This window comes from Sinohyriopsis cumingii, chromosome 2 (assembly GCF_028554795.1).
Source record: "Sinohyriopsis cumingii isolate HCF-2022 chromosome 2, ASM2855479v2, whole genome shotgun sequence".
Taxonomy (NCBI): domain Eukaryota; kingdom Metazoa; phylum Mollusca; class Bivalvia; order Unionida; family Unionidae; genus Sinohyriopsis; species Sinohyriopsis cumingii.
The window spans coordinates 168,907,541-168,933,876 of NC_142962.1; the positions used below are offsets into that span (position 1 = coordinate 168,907,541).

General features: G+C 36.7%; 1 protein-coding gene across 2 annotated transcripts in view; it reads right to left on the minus strand.

Annotated features, from left to right (window-relative positions):
- Positions 1-233: 233 nt before the first annotated feature.
- Positions 234-26,336, minus strand: part of LOC149806275 (uncharacterized) — a 37,740-nt gene continuing 11,637 nt past the window's right edge. For both annotated transcript variants that reach the window (XM_089951225.1, XM_089951224.1), the window contains 3 exons: positions 18,335-18,424; positions 15,668-15,707; positions 234-9,406 (listed from right to left, as the gene is read on the minus strand). In XM_089951225.1, coding sequence (XP_089807351.1) covers positions 9,002-9,406; positions 15,668-15,707; positions 18,335-18,424 — 535 coding nt within the window. In that variant the 3' untranslated portion in view covers positions 234-9,001. The remainder of the gene's footprint in view (positions 9,407-15,667; positions 15,708-18,334; positions 18,425-26,336) is intronic.

Here is a 26,336-nt window from a genome sequence, read left to right on the forward strand (position 1 = left end):
ATGAAATGTGACAATGCTCCTAGTTTGAGAGACTTAAGGATCTCAGTTATGGTGACTTTCAGCATGATGCAACAAACCCACTCCTGACAACCCACCCCTGACAACCAAAATGTGCAATTTATTAAACTTTGTCAGTAAGCATGTGATCATCACTTCATGTAATTTGCTCACAATATTATTCATACTTGATCTCTCGCAAAAACTACATACACATCAATAAAAATTTCCGCTCAGAAAGGTAAAATGTTTTATTAAATATTGAAAAACTAAACATAAAATAAATCACATTACAACTTCTGTAATAATATCTAATGAAATGTATGATGCAAATGAGAAACTCGAAACAGGAAATTAAACTGAAATGGTATTCTTGCACATATGATCCTGAAAAAGACTATCAATAAATCACAAAGCCCCAACATAACATGAAATTATTCATCATCACCGAGATGAATTTGAATGATAAGGAAACCTGCCTGTTTGATGAAGTGTCAAATGTACAGAAAGGACATGCTGCTAAATGGGGTTGTTATGTTATTCTCACTCCAAAAAGGATAACTGTGTTTTTACATATATCACATACTTATATACCTGCTGATATGAGTCCCTTGAAGGGACTGATATTCTACTGGCCAGATACAATCATTTAATTTTTAACTGCAAAAGCCAAATGATATTTTGGAGGAAGAAAAAAAAGAAGAGTTAAAAAAAACTTAACCACTTTGTTAGTCATACCAGCTTTAAGATTAACACCAATTTTCAATTACGACCAACCAGACACCATTAAAAATCATTATGAAACTTCAGCATTAGAAACAAGAAGATTTTCAAGATGGCTGCCATGGTGGCTATACTGGATGTCAGACAAGCACCATTTTCAATTAGGACCAACCAGACACCATTAGAACCGCTCCAGTGGCCTAGTGGTTAGAACGTCCGTCTCGGATGTGGGAAATTGTGGGTTCAATCACCGGCCGAGTCATACCAAAGACTTACAAAAATGGTACTAACAGCTGCCTCACTTGGCGCTCAGCATTAAGAGGTTAGTGTTAGGACTGGTTGGCCTGGTGTCAGAATAATGTGACTGGATGGGACATCATGCTACATGTCTGCAGCATGATGCCCCAGTGCTAGACATCACTATAAATAGTCACACTGCAGACATTATAGCGATATGACTGAAAAATTGTTAAAGCTACATTAAAAATCCAAAACACACACACAGACACCATTAGAAATCATTATGAAACTTCAGCATTAGAAACAAGAAGATTTTCAAGACGGCTGCCATGGTATCTATACTGGATATCAGACTAGCACCATTTTCAATTAGGACCAACCAGACACCATTAGAAATTGTTATGAAACCCCAGCAGTAGAAACAAGAAGATTTTCAAGATGGCTGCCATAGTGGCTATATTGGATGTCAGACTAGCGCCATTTTCAATTAGGACCAACCAGACACATTAGAAATTGTTATGAAACCCCAGCAGTAGAAACAAGAAGATTTTCAAGATGGCTGCCATAGTGGCTATACTGGATGTCAGACTAGCACCATTTTCAATTAGGACCAACCAGACACCATTAGAAATTGTTATGAAACCCCAGCAGTAGAAACAAAAAGATTTTCAAGATGGCTGCCATAGTGGCTATATTGGATGTCAGACTAGCACCATTTTCAATTAGGACCAACCAGACACCATAAGAAATTATTATGAAACCTCAGCAGTAGAAACAAGAAGATTTTCAAGATGGCTGCCATAGTGGCTATATTGGATGTCAGACTAGCACTATTTTCATTTATGACCATCAACATAACACACGTCATCTGGTGAAAACATCAAGTTGAATGACCATCCAGCTAGGAACAGTAGCAAGATTTTCAAAATGGCCACCAAGGTGGCCATCTTGGAGGTCAGATCAACATCATTTAGAACCAACTAGATATCATAAGGAATCTTCTGGCTGATACAAATTTGTGTTGAGAAGTAGTGATAACAAAATTTTTCAAGATGATTGCTGTAGTGGCCATAATGGAAGTTAGATAGGCAATATATATTGTTTAGGCGTAACTAGTCTTCATAAGAAATCCTATGATGAAAAGCCTATGCTGATATGCCTTTCCATTCAGGATCAGCACGACAGCACAGTTTTCAAGATGGCTACCATGGTAGCCATATTGGACTTTAGATCCATACCTATTTCAATTAGGTGGTGCTCTACAGATTCGCAGTTTGCACAGGGTTAGGATTTTAAAGAAAAAGAATTTCCCCGGCTTTCCTCACTGGTTATACTGGCTATTTAAAAAAGACCTTGTATATCTTAGGTATAATGCAAAGAACCTTTAATTCCCTTTATTTTGGTGTATGATTGATGGGTGTACTATGGGTTATAGAGTATACAGCTTGGCCTTACTTCAAATGTGCACCTTTCAAAAAAGTGCTAGCTCTACTTGGTCATTTTCACTTCCTGAACTTCAGATGTAAATTGTATAAAAAAGAGCCAATAACTTTTTTTACATTGTATATATTTGGTAATTCATTCATTGCACTTTCAGAAGCTGGTATTGTCTAGTCTGGCAAAATTCTTTTTCCCTATTATAATAGCTGCTATGTATAGTGTACTTTAGACTAATTCAGGCTGATTTTTTAACACAAGGGAGCAGTCATTTTAGTTAGCAGTGTGCTTAAATTATGTAAAACTTCCAAAAGTACAATATCCAAAAGAAATATCATCCACATTACATTAATGTAGCATAACATAATGCCAACATTCTCTCCATTGTGCATGTTTTAAATGCGAACTACTTCACCTTACATACGTCACTCTCTCAAAAGTACATATTATCTGGTGAGCGCCCCCTTAGGACCAACTAGACTTGATATGAAGTTTTCAGTTTTTAGAGATGAATATTAATTCCGGAGTAGTAATAACAAGACTTTCAAGATGGTCTCTGTATCAGCCATATTGGATAGGTGAGTGGCACCATTTTCATATAGTACCAACTAGGTATCATAAGAAGTCATTTCCTGAAAAACCCATGTCAATATGACATTACAGTCAGAAGGACTAGTGATAACAACAGTTTGGCCATGTTGGATTTCACATCAGCACCATTTTCATTTAGCACCAACAGGACATCAAAAGAAGTATTTGTGTGAAAACCTTATTTGAATCTGATTTTCATTTAGGGGGAGAATCGATAACAAGAATTTGAAGACAGCCTCTGAGGTGGCAATATTGAACATCCAAGCAGCACCACTTTTCATTTATGACTAACCAGTTCATGGATGCGTAAAGTTTCATGGCAATTCTCCAGCTAGTTTAGGAGCAACAGCGACAACAAATTTGTATATATGAATGATATACGACAGACAAAAACAAAAAACATTAATAAGATCATTACATAACTTCATGTAAATGTAGTATGTATACCTCGGATCCCAGCAATACAAAAGGGTTGAAACACACATAAATTTGTAAGCCTTAAAAGCCCCAGAGTGCCTACTGCTGCCAAAACCTTTATCCAATACAGCTAAAATCTTGGGACTGAGTGCAATAAAAAATATGACAAAAATGTACATATAACAGTCAATCCAACTGTGAACCTTTCATTTGCCAGTCCACATAACAGATAGTGTAATCCAAAATATACAAATAAAGTACACAGTTTCTCTCAAAAGACACAATGGCTGATATCTTGTATATCCAAAGCCCTTATGGCAAAGGCTGATGACATCTTGCATATCAAAATATCCAAAGCCCTCATGCCAAAGACTGGTGATATCTTGCATATCCAAAGCCCTTATGGTAAAGTCTGATGATATCTTGTATATTCAAAGCCCTTAAGGTAAAGTCTGATGATATCTTGTATATCCAAAGCCTGCATGGCAATGGATGATGATATTTTGCATATCCAAAGCCCTTATGGCAAACAATGATGATATCTTACATATAATCAGATTTAGGAATGTATAATTTTGTGTTAAAAAGTGTTCCCCCATCTTCAAATCTGACCCAGAGCAATTTTCTTTACAAGAATCAAATGGAGCAAAGGTCTCAAAACTAAAAGCACAAGTCATAAACAGTCTTTTCTTTATCGATGTGCAATGCCCATCACACTATAACAGCTCTGAAATGATAAGTGAGATCAGATGAGATTTCGATTTTTAATGTAGCTCTAACAAATTTTCAGTCATATTGCTACGAAGTCTGCAGTGTGACAGCTTATAGTGACTGACATGATAAGTAGAACTCGCACTGTGATCTGCAAGTACATTATGCAGAGACTGCAGCTGGGTGTGCATTAAACCTAAATAAACAAGAGTCCCTCAAAGGGAATGATGCTCTCCTGACAGACAAGAATTTTCAGTCATTTACAATAAACGTTTCTTCTGCACTTGTTACTGCTGAGCACTGAAACCATCTCTTTAGAAACTCCAAAATCTGATAACAAAAAAAAAATTGTTTTATACATGTTCATCACAATTCAAGTGCAGTACAAAAGTCTCTGCCTTGGTCTTTGACCCTGGACCTGATATCATGGATAGATGATAACTGAACAATCATGTCTTCCAGTATTCTGTGAAAATATAATTTTTTAATTACAATTCTAGACTTGAGAATTAAATTTTTATTTTTTTTATTTTAAAAATTATGCATTTTTATGACAAGAATTTCAACACACTGTGTCAAAATAACATCCCAGAGAACGATTTCCTCCTTTGCTGCATTTTTTTCATGTTGTCAGATCATAGCATAACTAATGTTCAGCTGTACCTACTTACTTCCAGATGCACCAGTACATATCATGCTGAGTTACATTCTCTTATGTTTATATTGGCATACATTTTACTATTATCTAAATTTCTTTCCCGCATTATTACATAATTTTCAAAAATCCTAAATGAATTTATTAATTTTTATTAAAATGAATCCAAAATAATCTAAATAAAATGCTTTAATTCCTACTAAATAAATATTCAAAGTTTGTTTGAACAAATGCAAATATATAACTAGCTTATATACAAAACTTCTCTCATTGCAAAATTGTCTACTTTCTGGTGATCATGCAAATATTTGCTCAGTGTCTGCTAAATACAGTGCAAAAAGATGGGAAACAGCCCTAATTAATTTTCTAAACATATTTTCATCCAAACATGATTAACAATGCCAGAAGGAATAAAGTGCATGAAAAGACTTTATTTTATTTGTTGAAACATTTTTAAAAATCAACTTCAACTTTAAGAAAATGGTTGGATCAACAAAATTTAATGTTTTGTGAAATTTCCAGATTTTCTGATCAAGGATTCTATATTTTCAGCTTGAGAATGATCACACATATGCAGGTAAAACTGGAGTCAAGACATTTGACATTAAAATCAATGTCAGAGTGCTATCAACTTTTTAACTGGAATACAACTAAATTAAAATCTGGTCAAAATTAATTTGTTTAAGTACAGGTATCTTGTTTCATATGCTCAAAAATACAAGTGATAACCTCTAAATCCACCCCAAGGTCAACTATGTTTGATTTTCAAACTCCTTGTTAGTGTTCAGATCAGCATTATTGTTTTTTCAGAGCCAATCACACATTGCAAGAAGTTTTTCTGTGAAAATGCCACCATTTCTTCAGTGATAGCATGATTTCTTGTCAATGATCACTATGGTGCCTAGATGGGGCTAAAATCGGCACCATTTTAGTCACAACCAGCTACATACTACTCTAATCTTTTAGTGATATGACCATAGAAAAGAGAGAAGTAACTATAAAACAGTCTTGTAGATGACCATCATGGCAGCCATTTAGCAGCTGGATCAACAAAATTTTAATGTAGGTACTGCTTCATTCTGCCATAACTTTAAAAACCAAATTTGGGAGGCCATATCCGCACCATTTCATTGAGGACCAGATAGATATGTGTGTGTGTGTGTGTGTGTGTGTGTGTGTGTGTGTGTGTGTGTGTGTATATATATATATATATGTATGTTTTAGCAGAAAGCCCACACCAATACAACCAATTGTTCTGGGAAAGTAGCAATACACCAATTTAATAAACTGTTCTGGGAGAATAGCAATACAAAGATTTTAAAGATGGCCGTAGTGGTTATCATCTGAGGTCAAATCATCCACAATTTTCAAAAAGAATCATTTAGTGTAAACTCATGTCAATATGACCATCCGTTCAAAAGGAATAACAACATTTCAAGACTGCTGTCATGGTTGCTTTGTCGGAAATCAAACTGGAACAAAATCATTTAGGAACAACATCATGATAGTCATGTTCAAGGTCATATTGAGGAACATTTAGGACCAACATCATGATGGTCATGTTGAAGGTCAGACTGACACTCATTTAGGACCAACATCATCATGGTCATGTTGAAGGTCAGACTGACACTCATTTAGGACCAACATCATGATGGTCATGCTGAAGGTCAGACTGACACTCATTTAGGACCAACATCATGATGTTCGTGTTGAAGGTCAGACTGACACTCGTTTAGGACCAACAACCTGATGGACATGTCGAAGGTCAGACTGAGACTCATTTAGGACCAACATCATGATGGTCATGTTGAAGGTCAGACTGACACTCATTTAGGACCAACATCATGATGGTCATGCTGAAGGTCAGACTGACACTCATTTAGGACCAACATCATGATGGTCATGCTGAAGGTCAGACTGACACTCATTTAGGACCAACATCATGATGTTCGTGTTGAAGGTCAGACTGACACTCGTTTAGGACCAACATCCTGATGGTCATGTTGAAGGTTAGAATGACACACATTTAGGACGAACATCCTGATGGTCATGTTGAAGGTCAGATTGACACTCATTAAGGAACAACATCATGATGGTCATTTTGAAAGTCACATCAACAATCAATTAGGACCAACACTGTAATGGTCATGTTGAAGGTCAGATTGACACTCATTTAGGACCAACATCATGATGGTCATTTTGAAGGTCACATCAACAATCATTTAGGACCAATACTGTAATGGTCATGTTGAAGGTCAGATTGACACTCATTTAGGACCACCATCATAATGGTTTGTTGAAGATCAAATCGACACTCGTTTAGGACCAACATTATGATGGTCATGTTGAAGGTCAGACTGACACTCTCATTTAGGACCAACATCATGATGGTCATGTTGAAGGTCAGACTGACACTCATTTCGGACCAACATCATGATGGTCAAGTTGAAGGTCAGACTGACACTCATTTAGGACCAACATTATGATGGTCATGTTGAAGGTTAGACTGACACTCATTTAGGACCAACATCATGATGGTGGTGTTGAAGGTCAGACTGACACTCATTTAGGACCAACATCATGATGGTCATGTTGAAGGTCAGACTGACACTCATTTAGGACCAACATCATGATGGTCATGTTGAAGGTCAGACTGACACTCATTTTGGACCAACATCATGATGGTCATGTTGAAGGTTAGACTGACACTCATTTAGGACCAACATTATGATGGTCATGTTGAAGGTTAGACTGACACTCGTTTAGGACCAACATTATGATGGTCATGTTGAAGGTTAGACTGACACTCGTTTAGGACCAACATTATGATGGTCATGTTGAAGGTTAGACTGACACTCGTTTAGGACCAACATTATGATGGTCATGTTGAAGGTCAGACTGACACTCATTTAGGACCAACATCATCATGGTCATGTTGAAGGTCAGATTGACACTCATTTAGGACCAACATTATGATGGTCATGTTGAAGGTCAGACTGACACTCATTTAGGACCAACATCATGATGGTCATGTTGAAGGTCAGACTGACACTCATTTCGGACCAACATCATGATGGTCATGTTGAAGGTTAGACTGACACTCATTTAGGACCAACATTATGATGGTCATGTTGAAGGTTAGACTGACACTCATTTAGGACCAACATCATGATGGTCATGTTGAAGGTCTGACTGACACTCATTTAGGACCAACATTATGATGGTCATGTTGAAGGTTAGACTGACACTCATTTCGGACCAACATCATGATGGTCGTGTTGAAGGTTAGACTGACACTCATTTAGGACCAACATTATGATGGTCATGTTGAAGGTTAGACTGACACTCATTTAGGACCAACATCATGATGGTCATGTTGAAGGTCTGACTGACACTCATTTAAGACCAACATTATGATGGTCATGTTGAAGGTTAGACTGACACTCATTTCGGACCAACATCATGATGGTCGTGCTGAAGGTCAGACTGACACTCATTTAGGACCAACATCATGATGGTCGTGTTGAAGGTCAGACTGACACTCATTTAGGACCAACATCATGATGGTCATGTTGAAGGTCAGATTGACACTCATTTCGGACCAACTTTATGATGGTCATGTTGAAGGTTAGACTGACACTCATTTAGGACCAACTAAATCCTGTGATAAATGTGAGTGCAAGGTTTTCATGAGAATAATCCAAGTAGTTTAGAAGGAAATAACAAGTCTGTACTAATGGATGGATCGACAGAGAACAGACAAGACATCAAATTAAAAGTCTTCTGACCAGCAGAACTAATAAGGCATTGATAACAGTTTCAATAATTTTTCATTTTTCATTACCTAATGAAGATGCTGACAGAGACAAATGTATGATGAACTATATTATTTATATCCATTAAAGGCAACAAAATATTAACATGTGCAGATATTTTTGGGAAAAAGTGAAAATGACAACAATGGCAACATTTCTTCATTTGAAATACAGACATGAAAAATAACCTGTTAAAGAACAAATGATAAAATGGATCAATAATTGGAAAGCATGTATTCTTTAAAATAACCCCATGCTGTTGAACCCGTTCCACATAATGATAATTGGCAATCAAGTATTTCTTAGAATAACCCCATGCTGTTGAATCCGTTCCACATAATGATAATTGGAAATCAAGTATTCTTGAGAATCATCCCATGCTGTTGAACCCGTTCCACATAAGGATAGATGGAAATCAAATATTCTTGAAAATAACTCCATGCCGTTCTACCCGTTCCACATGAGCATCATACAATACTTGGTTAATACTGTAATAGTGAGGATTTTCAGTCTCAGTGAGCTCTGGGTCATAACCAACCAAATCTTCAAGCCTCAGTCCACTTGAGTCCATCTCATTAGCATTCAAATCGGGACAGTGTAATGCAGTGCCATCTGTACTGAAACTAACTCTACACAGTCCACACTGACGACAACCTGAAGTCCTACTATCACAGAGGTTTTGTGATGTTGATGTGTGTTGCACTACAGCATTTTGTGGAATGCAATGTGGTTGGACTGGTAAAGGTGCCATATTATTCTGAACATTTCCTTCTTGAAGTGAAGCACAATTCATACAAAGGTCTCTATTATGTCCATGACTCTGGAAAGGAAAAAATAAGACACTGTTACTACACCAGTGCATGTAACATAGATTTCACACACAATTTGGCAAATCTTATGTCAATAATGCAAATTCCTAAACCAGTGAATGTTTATGGATGCATTTTTTAAATTTGTTTGGTTTGGTCAATATAAAAGTTATGCATGCCAAGATATCTTTAAAATATATATTAATGTATTAATTGTGTCCAAAGTTTTATTTATGTACCATGAAAGTCTGAAATGGAAATAAATAGCACAGTAAACCAAAAGGATCATGATCATGAAAAGGATCATGATGGCTTTTGTAAATAATGATGTACATTTGCAGACTTTATGTGATCCCAATGTTCAACAAATGGCTAAGTTTATATATATGCAAACCAAATTGTTTAACAGCTAACATTAATACTGGATCAACAAATGTTCTCATGATCAGCTGATGTGACATGCTTGATGTACATCTCATACTCAATGCAATGAAGATCTTGCGGAGAAATAATCAAGTCAGCAAAACATTCAAGATAAATGTTATACCTGAAGAATAAAGAATCCATGAAATGTATGGCCAGGCAATTAAGCGAAGATGTATAGATTTTTTACTTTCATTTGTATGCACTATTCTACATCTAACACAGAGAGGTTACTATGAAGGAGACAAGTTACAATTGCCTTCATGTATATCATTAACTGTACCAATAACCATAGTGCTTTGAGTGAAAAGATGCAGTGGAGACAAATAACATATCTTCTTTCTCTCCTGAAGCCATGTTTCATACAGTACAGTACATAACTGGAGAACATAACACACCTGAATAATACCTGGGAATACACACAAGATTCTAGACCTAGAACATGGAAAAGGGATAAGCATAAGAACAAACTGAGACATGAATAATGATGTTACTGAACGTGTATCAGGAACTTTCAATTGGCTTTTAGGGAGTAGAATTCGGGCACAGTTTTGTATAATCCTAACTGGGGCATAAACATTCCCGATAGGGTCCTCAAACTTCCCAATTGTGACCACAAAATTTCCAGTTGGGACCTAAAAATTTCTCAAATGAGACCTACAAATTCCCAATTAAGATGAGTAAGATCTGAGATTCAAGTGTAGTGTCAAGTAGAATTGAAAAATTCTGCTGTTCTTGCATTTCTGAGTGAGAAATGAGTTAAAATTAATTAAAAAAAACAAATTATCTTCTTTTCTAGTAAGTTTCATGACACAAGTTTAAATAATGACAATGATTAATAACTGAAGCTCCGTGACTGCTACTGATTTATAACAATAAGTAAAATCTACTGGCATTACATGTGTGATTTATAACAATAAGTAAAATCTACTGGCATTACATGTGTGAAAGCTAATCACTGGGTACTAGACATGAACTGTCAAAATCAGGTCAAAAAATTACAAATACTAAGAAAATTACAAAGAAAGCAGCCCATAAGTCACTGAAAATTAGAAAAGCACTGTAATAGCACAAGACATGCAACTGCAACAATAAGGTATAAACAATTCAAACAGAAAGTTACAGCTTTTTTATTGGTGGCGGTAAACTAATGCTTACCTGTTGCCACTGCATGGCTTCACTTTTTATGCCGAAAAAAACATCAGTTTGATGTGAATACACCCTCCCCCAGAGTAAGAATTGTCAGTATAATGCAAACCACTAGTGCATTTTCCATACTCCATGTGCAGAATGGTCATCTTTTCACAGTAAACTATTACATCAAGATATCAGAGACAGATTGGAGGAGGGCATATAGCAACAGCGATGCGAATGTATTGCATAATTAAAATTAGTCCCTCTTCACAAAAACTACATTTTAATAGCCGCAATAACGTATCACTACTGCATAGCTGAAATGGTCACTCAGGATGGTAGGCTGATGCTCAACAAAATAAAATGGAATTTACTCACCAATGATGGAGAGGGATGTTATCGAATGCTGGTATCTCTCTGGGCCACATGTTGGGCCATAACACTGAGTTGCAGAGAAAAAATGCCTGTGCTTTATTGTGCTAACATGCAAAGGGAGAAAGATGAGAAGGTAGTATGGGATCACCAAAATGCTGCCTTGATGATGTCCTCCAAGGAAGAACGATTTAGATGGGCCCATGAGGCAGCAATAGCTTGAACCTCATGGGCTTTTAGTTTCAAAAGGTAAGGTCTTGATTGATAAGGACCAATATGCTCTTTTGATTGTAGTGACAATCCATCATTAGTCAGTGGCAGCCAAAATATCCACAGAGTACTTAAAAGAAATGAAAGGACGTTTCCTACCCTTTCTTTTTCTTTTTGAGGTATTAAGATAGAAACAGGGACCTCATTGGGCATAAGAGTCTATCTTGATCATCCGCTACACAGATTCAACTGAGACTGGATCTCTATAGGTAGAGAAGCTACCAAAAGTAATTTATTTTTAGCTAAAAATCACACTGAAAATTAAGAAAAATTAAATCATCATTCCTATTAAACTGCCAGTGTTGATAGACAAGGCATGAATCTCACTTCATCTTCTTGTAGTTACTATGGCATGTCAAAACAGTCTGGAGTATGGGGTCCCGAATGGAGGCCTCACTCAATGGTTCATACGAGGATTTGGTTAAAGATGACAAAACACAAGAAAGATTCCACCTGGGCAAAACAGAGTGGGAGACATGCAGCATTAAATACTTATTAAGATTGGCAAGGTGTGAATCTGAACTAACTGCCAAGCCCTGAAAGAAATCAAGAATGCTGGAAATTACTGGTTGAGGTTCTGGCCAACATCTTATCTAAAATAGGAAGGGATCTTTTTTGGACTGTGTGCCAGATGGGTTTAGGCACAAGTCCAGAATTAAGAGGCAGTAAAAACAAAATTGTTTGCATTATAAAAGGACCAGACTTCATCCTCATCCAAATGAAAAGGATTGGGCCTGATAGGAGGAATCAGTGGCACTGCTGCAACTCTGAACTCATTGGAGTTGACAAGTACAGAGAGAACATCATTACCATTCTTTAGCATATGCTTAAAGCGCAAGAGCTGCTGGGCATCACTTAAGTTAGTCATCAGTTGTGGAGGGGGCATAGGAGCACTTTGTGCCACAGCATGTAATTCAGCATGGTGAGTAGGGCATGTTGAGGTAAGAGTTGCAAGGGGGAGATGATATCACCTGTCTCCCTTGATGATGTGATACCTCTAGCTTTCCAAGCTGAAAAGGTGATGGTTGGACACAGGCTGCATCATCTCTACTGTATGGACAGGGTCCAGTAGCCCACAGAGTCAAAAAGGACCAAGGAACATGAGGTGGAGGGCTCCTCCGTCCATAAATATTAATTGGGATAATAAGGAATGGGGGATGCTGATCCGATCCTCTTCCCTAGCCTTAGCCTCATGGGCAGATTCCCAATCTTGAACAGGATGGGATGGTAAAGGGGGAACTCGATCTGTACCATGAGGATGCTAAGTGATAATCAGAGAATACCTCATCCTCAGCTGATTCATGTGTGTGTGAGAGAGAGAGAGACACACACACACACACACCAACTACCTCAAAAGTGTTGGGAGTGATGCAACATTTCCCATGTGGGAGGAAGCCACACTCTTCCCTGGACATTATATGTGCAGGAAGGAGCAGCATGAAAAAGTAGGCACCAGGTGTAGAATACACCATCTCACTAAAAAAAACTGTTTATGCACGAGGTAAACAACTGAATGACCTGTTAGAATTTACCTGTTTCCTTTAGTAAATGTTGGTCCTCAAATGAGGAAAAATGCAGACATGCATGCAATAACAATGCAAAGTGAGAGTTTGTACAATTATTAATATACATGTTAAAGGAAACATAAAAAATTCACTAATTTTTATTGGTGTCTATGTCAATATATTTTTTAGACAGAGAGAGGAATACACAGGTCTCTTTCTTAGGCAGGTTCTGTTGTTTTTCCTTTAAAACAGGGATATCTATATAGCATACTGTCCTTGAAAAAGATGCCAGTTCTGCACACGAACAATGTGAAGAGCACAAGTGGAATGCAACATACTGAGAATTATCCACCCTGGTGGCAGGACGTATTCACATTAAAATGGATGGTGGTTTTTTGGTATGAAAAAGTAAAGCTATGCAATAGTGGTATGGTAAGTTATTGCTGCTATTAAATTAACTTGTTACAACAGCTACAGAAAATGATTTAAATTAAAATTATCAAAAAACAAAAGTTGTGAATAAAGTAATCCAGTGTCAATGCTTTTTGATCTGGCAATAATGGAATGTTTGTGAAAATGTTTGAATTTTTTGTGAAATCTGTGGCAAAGTTTGCAGTGGAACATCTTTCAGTGTCATTTTAACAGTGCATATCCATGTATCACATGCCTTGAATATCATTGGTTTCCCTGCAAAGTTTTCTTATCTTTTATTTTCAAAATTTAATTTACAATCATTGAAAACTTTAAGGAAGGAGCTTTTCTCTCTTACAGGACAAGAAAAAATTCAAAATTCCTTTTATTTATAGACTATTTAGATGATGAAAAATATTCCAACTCTTTGCTCAAAAATTCATTTAATTATTATTTATTGTGGTTTTAGTTTGAAGAATGATACCCCTCTAAGACCCAGGCAGATGCAGGATAGTCTTGTCAGATTGCAGTGACTGTCAGACTCAAGATCTTGACATTGCTGTCAATGTCTTCAAAATCAGAAAGACAGACAAATAAAATTTTGAAACTAACATCATAAAATAAATTACAAGTAGAGAAAAAGTCTTAATTTTCATTTTATTTCAAAATTTGCAATCTAATTTGTTTATGCATTGCTCTTCCCAATTCTATGGCCCCAGGTCACACTTCAAAAATGAAGGAAAATTCCTGAATATGAAAGCATCATACAATTAATGCAACACCTGTGTGCATATATCTTTATGAACTAACATTTTTTAACACTCTTTGCTAACATTTTTTAACACTCTTTGCTAAGTGCAATTAATTTTTTTATTCTATTGTAAAGCTAATTTAGTGTCTGTCTGTGTGTGTGTGTGATTTGAATTTTTAACGTAACAATTTTGTAGTCCTATCACAAAGCTAATTTTGATGTAAAGTGATTAACTCAATGCTCCACAACCATAACAATGCTATTTATAGTCTGTGGAAAACCAAACTCAAAAGAAACAACAACATGTTATGTATATTTAATTTACACTGTTGGTTTTTCTTAGTGATTATGTTATTTACATCTGTATTTTGCACCGACCAGTAACATTTATTTTGTAAACAAAATACATGTAATTATACATAGCTAATGTTTCTCTAAGAGTATAGGTTAAATATTCTGATCATTATATTTGGACTTAAACATGTTTATTTTAATCCGAGTCTAGGACAAAGATTATTATTTGGAAATTCTTAAACTTGTTGGCAACTTTGAATGTTTTAAAGAAGAGACTGACCTACATCAAGGCTCTTTAATTGTGTTTTTGCTTTTTATATAATGTTGTTTACTTGAAAGATTACTCATTCTGGCCTAATCATCAGAAGCAGAAGCAGTCTTATTGTTGGATTCAGTTTCTCATTTGGGTGGATTTTTTAATTCAAATCATTATTTACTGGAATTATAAATTTGCTCAGTAATATTCTTGGACTGGAAGATTAAGTTGCAATTATAGCGAATTCAGACTAGGACATTCTGGATTATGTTATTGTGATACATCAAAAGCATCATAGCACATCATCACATTCAAGGTTTCTGGCACATTAGCACATTCAAGACTGCAGGCATATCAATACATTCAGTATTGAATTTATTTGGAATACCACTGGAATTCAACTGAAACTTTATACATTTGGACTTGAGATAGAACTTTTATGACTATTTTGAACTTAATTCACAATACTATAAGTTCTTTTTAAATTTTCACTTTGAATTCTAGGAAAATAAATTATTTGTTGAATTTTACATAACATGTTGGTTTTCACTCGTTTAAGAACATAACCATAACACATGTGACCCAAATCTTGCAAAAGACTTGTAATACCATGGACTAAAATTGTAGAACTGCTGGTGAAAACAATTGACACAGTAGCATTTTATATGTGTGTCAATACGAGAGAGTGAGAAGTAAAAACTTACATAAATATATTTACTTTGGCAAAATGAACAAAGTTCACTGATATAAAATACAAATATTTAATTCTTTTCTCCAGATTCAAGCACATAAAAACATTATATACCAATGAGTAAGTGCAATTGGTTAGTGAACTGGAATATGAAATCATACTTACCTCTCCTTTTTCATTATCTTCCTGACTTGTGCCAGCAGATCTGAAATAACAAGGGAAGAAAACTAATGACATTGCTGGATACAACACTTAAAATGCAATTCTTTTCTCTACTGCTGAAACCATAACAGTATAAATTAGAAAGTCTGGTAGTAAAGAGGGGCATAATCCTAAGCTATCCTACTGTGACAATGAAATGAAGGAGTTTCAAAAACAAGCTTGTCACGGAATGGTGTAAATGTTATTCATTAAATACATGTACTCGGGTTTCGTTTCTTTTCGCTGTACAACAATACCCGAGGGTGATTATGTATATGGTCTATTGTATTTCGAAATCGTGAGTACGATTTGTCCTATGCCACACGTGCAAGGTGCTTTCGATACGGCAAAACGAAAAGTCTAAAGGTATAAATACGTCACTGCATGTAAAGGGTCTTTACAATACTAAGGGTTTTGTCAGCAAGCGGCCTGCTTAAAGGATTCGCTCAACTCCAGCTGTAGGGGTAGGTAATTTTTCAGTCTTAAGTGATAACTAGTGTATTACCATATTTACCTTTGCATGTTTGCTATATAGTTTTCTTTATACAGCATAATGCATGAATTTTTTTTATTCTTGTTGCAACGTAGTACAGGATTTATGTTGGTAATGTAAAGCTACATTTTTTATAAAGAATTGTTTACTATAGTCTTATCAAGCAGGGTTAGGTTTACTATTGAACTTACCATTTTGTAATTGCCATAATAATATAATCTTTATAACTTACCATGTATGACGTCCATACGTTATTATGTCTGTATCAAGTTTAGTACACTGTATCGGGTATAGTTTCAGCTGTTCTGAGGGTAGGAATATCCGGGGGTATCCGGTGTTGTCTGAGGGTAGGAATATCCGGGGTGTCCGGTGTTGTCTGAGGGTAGGAATATCCGGGGTGTCTGGTGTTGTCCGAGTGTAGAAACGTCCATTTGTCCAGAGCGTTTAAGGTGCCGGAATGTCTAATGTTTAGTGTCCGGAGTGTCTAATGTCAAGAGTGATTAAGGTGACCCAGCTGTAGAGCCGTCAAAGGACCAGGGTGTCTGGAGGGTCTAATATTTGGAGTGTCAGGAGGGTCTAATGTTCCGAGTGATCATAGTATTCCAAGGGTCCGGAGTCTGTGGCAGTTGTGAAATTGATTCATAGGAGCTGTGGAGCGGATATGGTGCACGGGTAACGGAGTGTATCTCCATACATGTATTTTATTAGCTGTATGCTAATTTTGGGTTAGTAAGACACAGTGTATCATTTAGGACTGGAAAGATAGATGGTATATCCGTTCTTGTGTTTTTTTGTGTTAAATTTCACTACCTGAGCGAATACATTTTTACTATGAGTAAAAAGCTTGCATCGTTTACTATTTGAGTGAACTATATTCATCTGTCCGTTATTGAATCATTTGTGAATCATTTATCCTGTGTTTTTTTGTGTTACTGAACTAATTTATTCGTATTTTTATTTTCATCTTCAAATCTGTGTGTTTTATGTTAAAATAATCCAATATTTGGATTATAAATACGCACACATCTTCATAACCTACTGCTCATATAAATCACCACATTAAACCATATATATCTGTGTCGTCAAAACGTGTTCTGTTGTCAATCCAAAATATCCCACCCGGTTATCTTGTTACAAAGCTCCACCCACTAATTCATCAAGGGAAACACTTGATAATATAGAACTGATGAGTGTTTAACATACAGGGGTGACTGACATTCTACTCCAATGATAAAAGCACAATTCCTCAGCAAAAATGATGACTTTGAAAAAACCTAAACAAATAATACAAAACATTTTTTTAAGAATCTATAAGATTTATAAGTAACTGATATAATCTACTGGCTACCACTGATATAAGATGGATTATAAACAACTGATGGAATCAAAGATGGGTTATAAACAACCAATAGAATCAAAGATGGGTTATAAACAACCAATGGAATGAAAGATGGGTTATAAACAACCGATGGAATTAAAGATGGGTTATAAACAACTGATGGAATTAAAGATGGGTTATAAACAACCAATGGAATCAAAGATGGGTTATAAACAACTGATGGAATTAAAGATGGGTTATAAACAACCAATGGAATCAAAGATGGGTTATAAACAACCGATGGAATCAAAGATGGGTTATAAACATCTGATGGAATCTACTGGCTACTACTGATATAAGATGGATTATAAACTGGGTTATAAACAACCAATAGAATCTAAAGGCTACCACTGATATAAGATGGGTTATAAACAAATGATGAAATAAAAGATGGGTTATAAACAATCAGTGGAAACTACTGGCTACCACTGATAGAAGATGGGTTATAAATAACCGATAGAATCTAATGACTAATACAGATATGTGTTATAAACAACCTGTGGAAACTACTGGTTAATACAAATATGATGGGCTGTAGACAACCAATAGAATCTACTGGCTAATACAGATACAAGATGGGTTATAAACAACCAATAGAATCTACTGGCTACTACAAACACAAGATGGCTTATAGACAACCGATGGAATCTACTGGCTAATACAGATATAAGATGGGTTATAAACAACTGGGTTAAAAACAACCAGTAGAATCTACTGGCTACTACAGATCTGTATATCTTTTGTAAATACACTGACTCACTTTATTTGAAGTCTGTTTATTCTCTTTGAGATAGGAAGACATTCATCACAGTCCGAGTCCAAACTGCGGCCACGTTTTCTTCCATCTGGACTGTAACCAGAGAAAAACGATTGCCTTTAAGTATGTAATAAAATTCAGCATAAAATAGCAATGATAATTTGTTTCATTCTTAATGGTGAGCAATGAAAAGTGAGAACACAAATGAGTTGTCTTAATATTTCAGGTTTGTGAGTTCCATGGCAAAGGAATACCAGGTATATGCAACTTTCTCTAGCCTTCATATAACCATATCACTCTCACTGCACTTCAATTTGGGGCAGTACATTTTAAGGTGACAAATACTGAGCAGAGGTTCCTGACACCACTAGAATGAAATCAATCAATAATACCTGCATTAGATACAAATTATGGGTCTAACACCATTATTACATCAAAGTCTCAGAATACTCTGTAAAAACTGTTGTTTTTTGTATAATTTGCTGTAGGTTACAATAGTTGAAAGACCCATAATTTGTATCTAGCACAGGTGTTCTTGATTGATTTCATTCTAGTGGTGTCAGATACCTCTGCTCAGTATTTGGTGGTCTGTATTAGGAAGAAGAAAATTTGCATTAAACTCTCAAGTAAGAACTGTGCTTGGTTTATTAGTTTTCTGGACTCTCTCAATGCTTAATTCAATATAATCCCAAATAGATGATTCACTGTCTGGCAGTCTATACAGCCTTCCAATCAGATGATTCACTATTTGGCAGTCTATTCAGCCTTCCAATCAGATGATTCCCTATTTGGTGGTCTATACAGCCCTCCAACAGATGATTCACTATTTGGTGGTCTATACAGAACTCCAACAGATGATTCACTATTTGGTGGTCTATATTGCTCTCCAATCAGATGATTCCCTATTTGGTGGTCTATAAAACCATCCAACAGATGATTCACTATTTGGTGGTCTGTACAGCACTCCAATCAGATGATTCACTATTTGGTGGTCTATATAGCCCTCCAACAGATGATTCACTGTTTGGTGGTCAATAAAACCATCCAACAGATGATTCACTATTTGATGGTCTTTAAAACCATCCAATAGATGATTCACTATTTGGTGGTCTATACAGCACACCAACAGATGCTTCACTATTTGGTGGTCTTTAAAACCATCCAACAGGTGATTTACTATTTGGCAGTCAACACAGCACTCCACTCAGATGATTCACTATTTGGTGGTCTATATAGCCATCTAACAGATGATTCACTATTTGGCAGTCTATACAGAACTCCAATCAGATGATTCACTGTCTGGCAGTCAATACAGCACTCAAACAGATGATTCACTATTTGGTGGTCTATATTGCTCTCCAATCAGATGATTCCCTATTTGGTGGTCTATAAAACCATCCAACAGATGATTCACTATTTGGTGGTCTGTACAGCACTCCAATCAGATGATTCACTATTTGGTGGTCTATATAGCCCTCCAACAGATGATTCACTGTTTGGTGGTCAATAAAACCATCCAACAGATGATTCACTATTTGATGGTCTTTAAAACCATCCAATAGATGATTCACTATTTGGTGGTCTATACAGCACACCAACAGATGCTTCACTATTTGGTGGTCTTTAAAACCATCCAACAGGTGATTTACTATTTGGCAGTCAACACAGCACTCCACTCAGATGATTCACTATTTGGTGGTCTATATAGCCATCTAACAGATGATTCACTATTTGGCAGTCTATACAGAACTCCAATCAGATGATTCACTATCTGGCAGTCAATACAGCACTCAAACAGATGATTCACTATTTGGTGGTCTATATAGCCATCCAACAGATGATTCACTGTTTGGTGGTCTATACAGCCCTCCAACAGATGATTCACTATTTGGTGGTCTGTACAGCACTCCAACAGATGATTCACTATTTGGTGGTCTATATAGCCATCCAACAGATGATTCACTGTTTGGTGGTCTATTCAGCCCTCCAACAGATGATTCACTATTTGGTGGTCAATATAGCCCTCCAAAAGATGATTCCCTATTTGGTGGTCTATAAAAACATCCAACAGATGATTCCCTATTTGGTGGTCTATGCAGCACTCCAATCAGATGATTCACTATTTGGTGGTCTATATAGCCATCTAACAGATGATTCACTATTTGGTGGTCTATAAAACCATCCAACAGATGATTCACTATTTGGTGGTCTATACAGCCCTCCAACAGATGATTCACTATTTGGTGGTCTATATAGCCCTCCAACAGATGATTCACTATTTGGTCATCAATATAGCCCTCCAACAGATGATTCCCTATTTGGTGGTCTATGCGGCACTCCAATCAGATGATTCACTATTTGGTGGTCTATATAGCCATCTAACAGATGATTCACTATTTGGTGGTCTATAAAACAATCCAACAGATGATTCACTATTTGGTGGTCTATGCAGCGCTCCATTCAGATGATTCACTATTTGGTGGTCTATACAGCCATCCAACAGATAATTCACTATTTGGTGGTCTATATAGCCATCCAACAGATGATTCACTGTTTGGTGGTCTATTCAGCCCTCCAACAGATGATTCACTATTTGGTGGTCAATATAGCCCTCCAAAAGATGATTCCCTATTTGGTGGTCTATAAAAACATCCAACAGATGATTCCCTATTTGGTGGTCTATGCAGCACTCCAATCAGATGATTCACTATTTGGTGGTCTATATAGCCATCTAACAGATGATTCACTATTTGGTGGTCTATAAAACCATCCAACAGATGATTCACTATTTGGTGGTCTATACAGCCCTCCAACAGATGATTCACTATTTGGTGGTCTATATAGCCCTCCAACAGATGATTCACTATTTGGTCATCAATATAGCCCTCCAACAGATGATTCCCTATTTGGTGGTCTATGCGGCACTCCAATCAGATGATTCACTATTTGGTGGTCTATATAGCCATCTAACAGATGATTCACTATTTGGTGGTCTATAAAACCATCCAACAGATGATTCACTATTTGGTGGTCTATGTAGCACTCCAATCAGATGATTCACTATTTGGTGGTCTATATAGCCATCTAACAGATGATTCACTATCTGGCAGTCTATACAGAACTCCAATCAGATAATTCACTATCTGGCAGTCAGTACAGCACTCAAACAGATGATTCACTATTTGGTGGTCTATATAGCCATCCAACAGATGATTCACTGTTTGGTGGTCTATAAAACCATCCAACAGATGATTCACTGTTTGGTGGTCTATACAGCCATCCAACAGATGATTCACTATTTGGTGGTCTATATAGCCATCCAACAGATGATTCACTGTTTGGTGGTCTATAAAGCCCTCCAACAGACGATTCACTATTTGGTGGCCTATATAGCCCTCCAACAGATGATTCCCTATTTGGTGGTCTATAAAACCATCCAACAGATGATTCCCTATTTGGTGGTCTATGCAGCATTCCAATCAGATGATTCACTATTTGGTGGTATATACAGCACTCCAACAGATGATTCACTATTTGGTGGTCTATATAGCCATCCAACAGATGATTCACTGTTTGGTGGTCTATACAGCCCTCCAACAGATGATTCACTATTTGGTGGTCTATATAGCCCTCCAAAAGATGATTCCCTATTTGGTGGTCTATAAAACCATCCAACAGATGATTCCCTATTTGGTGGTCTATGTGGCACTCCAATCAGATGATTCACTATTTGGTGGTCTATATAGCCATCTAACAGATGATTCACTATTTGGTGGTCTATAAAACCATCCAACAGATGATTCACTATTTGGTGGTCTATATAGCCCTCCAACAGATGATTCACCATTTGGTCATCAATATAGCCCTCCAACAGATGATTCCCTATTTGGTGGTCTATAAAACAATCCAACAGATGATTCACTATTTGGTGGTCTATGCAGCACTCCATTAAGATGATTCACTATTTGTGGTCTATATAGCCATCCAACAGATGATTCACTGTTTGGTGGTCTATAAAACCCTCCAACAGATGATTCCCTATTTGGTGGTCTATAAAACCCTCCAACAGATGATTCCCTAGTTGGTGGTCTATGCAGCATTCCAATCAGATGATTCACTATTTGGTGGTCTATATAGCCATCTAACAGATGATTCACTATTTGGTGGTCTATAAAACCATCCAACAGATGATTCACTATTTGGTGGTCTATACAGCCCTCCAACAGATGATTCACTATTTGGTGGTCTATATAGCCCTCCAACAGATGATTCCCTATTTGGTGGTCTATACAGCCATCTAACAGATGATTCACTATTTGGTGGTCAATATAGCCCTCCAACAGATGATTCCCTATTTGGTGGTCTATAAAACCATCCAACAGATGATTCACTATTTGGTGGTCTATGCAGCACTCCATTCGGATGATTCACTATTTGGTGGTCTATACGGCCATCCAACAGATGATTCACTATTTGGTGGTCTATAAAACCATCCAACAGATGATTCACTATTTGGTGGTCTATATTGCCCTCCAACAGATGATTCACTATTTGGTGGTCTATGCAGCACTCCAATCAGATGATTCACTATTTGGTGGTCTATATAGCCATCTAACAGATGATTCACTATTTGGCAGTCTATACAGAACTCCAATCAGATAATTCACTATCTGGCAGTCAATACAGCACTCAAACAGATGATTCACTATTTGGTGGTCTATATTGCCCTCCAACAGATGATTCGCTGTTTGGTGGTCTATAAAACCATCCAACAGATGATTCACTATTTGGTGGTCTATACAGCACTCCAACAGATGATTCACTATTTGGTGGTCTATATAGCCCTCCAACAGATGATTCCCTATTTGGTGGTCTACAAAACCATCCAACAGATGATTCTCTATTTGGTGGTCTATGCAGCATTCCAATCAGATGATTCACTATTTGGTGGTCTATATAGCCATCTAACAGATGATTCATTATTTGATGGTCTATAAAACCATCCAACAGATGATTCACTATTTGGTGGTCTGTACAGCCCTCCAACAGATGATTCACTATTTGGTGGTCTATATAGCCCTCCAACAGATGATTCCCTATTTGGTGGTCTATACAGCCATCTAATAGATGATTCACTATTTGGTGGTCAATATAGCCCTCCAACAGATGGTTCCCTATTTGGTGGTCTATAAAACCATCCAACAGATGATTCACTATTTGGTGGTCTATGCAGCACTCCATTCAGATGATTCACTATTTGGTGGTCTATACAGCCATCCAACAGATGATTCACTATTTGATGGTGTATAAAACCATCCAACAGATGATTCACTATTTGGTGGTCTATATTGCCCTCCAACAGATGATTCACTATTTGGTGGTCTATGTAGCACTCCAATCAGATGATTCACTATTTGGTGGTCTATACAGCCATCCAACAGATGATTCACTGTTTGGTGGTCTATAAAACCATCCAACAGATGATTCACTATTTGGTGGTCTATATTGCCCTCCAACAGATGATTCACTATTTGGTGGTCTACATAGCCCTCCAACAGATGATTCCCTATTTGGTGGTCTATAAAACCATCCAACAGATGATTCACTATTTGGTGGTCTATATTGCCCTCCAACAGATGATTCACTATTTGGTGGTCTACATAGCCCTCCAACAGATGATTCCCTATTTGGTGGTCTATAAAACCATCCAACAGATGATTCACTATTTGGTGGCCTATGCAGCACTCCAATCAGATGATTCAATATTTGGTTGTGTATATAGCCATCTAACAGATGATTCACTGTTTGGTGGTCTATGCAGCACTCCAATCAGATGATTCACTATTTGGTGGTCTATATAGCCATCTAACAGATGATTCACTGTTTGGTGGTCTATGCAGCACTCCAACAGATGATTCACTATTTAGTGGTCTATAAAACCATCCAACAGATGACTCACTATTTGGTGGTCTATGCAGCACTCCAATCAGATGATTCACTATTTGGTGGTCTATAAAGCCATCTAATAGATGATTCACTATTTGGTGGGCTATAAAACCCTCCAACAGATGATTCACTATTTGGTGGTCTATGCAGCACTCCAATCAGATGATTCACTGTTTGGTGGTCTATACAGCCATGCAACAGATGATTCACTATTTGGTGGTCTATGCAGCACTCCAATCAGATGATTCACTATTTGGTGGTCTATATAGCCATCCAACAGATGATTCACTATTTGGTGGTCTATAAAACCATCCAACAGATGATTCACTATTTGGTTTTCTATATAGCCTTCCAATCAGTATTTGCTACTTGTTTAAATTTATTTCCATCTAAATGCATACAAGCCCTGGTAAATCTAGATCAGCTTGTAAAATTACATGTCAATTTTTGACATATTACTACTCCTCCCCAAGGGTTCTCCTATCCTTATGGAAAAGTTCAGAATAATGGAATATGTTGATTTCATTGTTTGAAATTAAATTGTTAAGTCAGGTTTCAGTACAACGCAGTATATCAAACTGCTAAGTACTTGTATGGATCAAATGAATTTTAGATGTCAAACAGTAGATATTAAGATGCAATATACCAAGATTGTTGCTGTGACACATAGTGTCAAGCTCAGGATTAGGTTCTATTTCCTTCCAAAGATATGATTATACCACTCCCTTGTTAACTTGCACCCTGACAACTCATGGGTCGTTGATCCCATTTCTTTTACTAGTAAGTACGAAAAAAATACTGACCCTTGTTTGTTGAAATAGAAAATCTCGATAAAAATTGATAACTGAAACCTTGATATATCGCTCATTTTATCGTTATATGACCTGGAAATATAAATCAACATTATGAAATTATCAAAATTTAATAACTCATGCATTTTGTTAAAACTTTCTTTCAAACAGCATTCTTTGTACACATTAAATAACAGTATGCAATTTGTTTTTTGACCAATGAAAATGTCACTAATGCCTACTTGAGGCAGCAATTTTATAAATAAATACCGATTAAATAAGTTTATTTCTTATCAAGTGAAATTTATGTATTACTTCTATCTTTAAATTGGTTTAAGTGTAATGATCATAAATACAATGTGCCCAGTTGTATTCAAATGTGAAAATATGTCAATGTACCGTAACAGCTATGTCCACATGCATTTCTGTGAGAACCTAATTAAGTGCTGACTGCTCCGGTGGCCTAGTGGCTAGAGCATCTGCCTTAGATGCAGGAAGTCATGGGTTTGATTCCAGGCCAAGTCATACCAAAGACTTATAAAAATGGTACTAACAGCTGCCTCACTTGGCACTCAGCATTAAGAGGTTAGGGTTAGGATTGGTTGGCCTGGTGTCAGGATAATGGGACTGGGTGGGTCATCATGCTACATGTCTGCAGCATGATGCCCCAGTGCTAGACATCACTACAAGCTGCCACACTGCAGACATTGTAGCGATAAGACAAAACGTGTTAAAGCTGTGTTAAAAATCCAAATCACACACCTAATTAAGTGTTGACGGTGTTTTGATACCTGATTTGCACAAGTATTTGTTGTATTCTTGCAATGAATTAAAAAGCTGACCTCCTTGTATTATCATGTTAATTATGCCTTTTGTATCAAATAAAGGGGGTGGAATAAATGAAAAGTTAAAATGCATGCAATTCCAACCTGTATATGGGCTAGCAGCCCCAGCTAAGTCTCAGGTCCACTCATTTTAAGTGATCAATCAAACACTGTTACAACATTTTTGGTAAACGTAATATAATTCAACTACCTTAAATTAACATATTCATTCACAAATGTGATCAAAGAGTGAAAGACAACCAAGTGAAAGAATACCTGATGTATTGATAAAGGCAAGAAACAGACCACTGGATGATGCAAGAAATAATGTAACTTATGTAACTGAACTAGGCAGGTGCGACTATACCTTTTGTAAGAACAAAAAGTAGCGATTTACCTGGAGAATTATTACAAAAGCTGAAGCAACAGACTAAGACATTAATA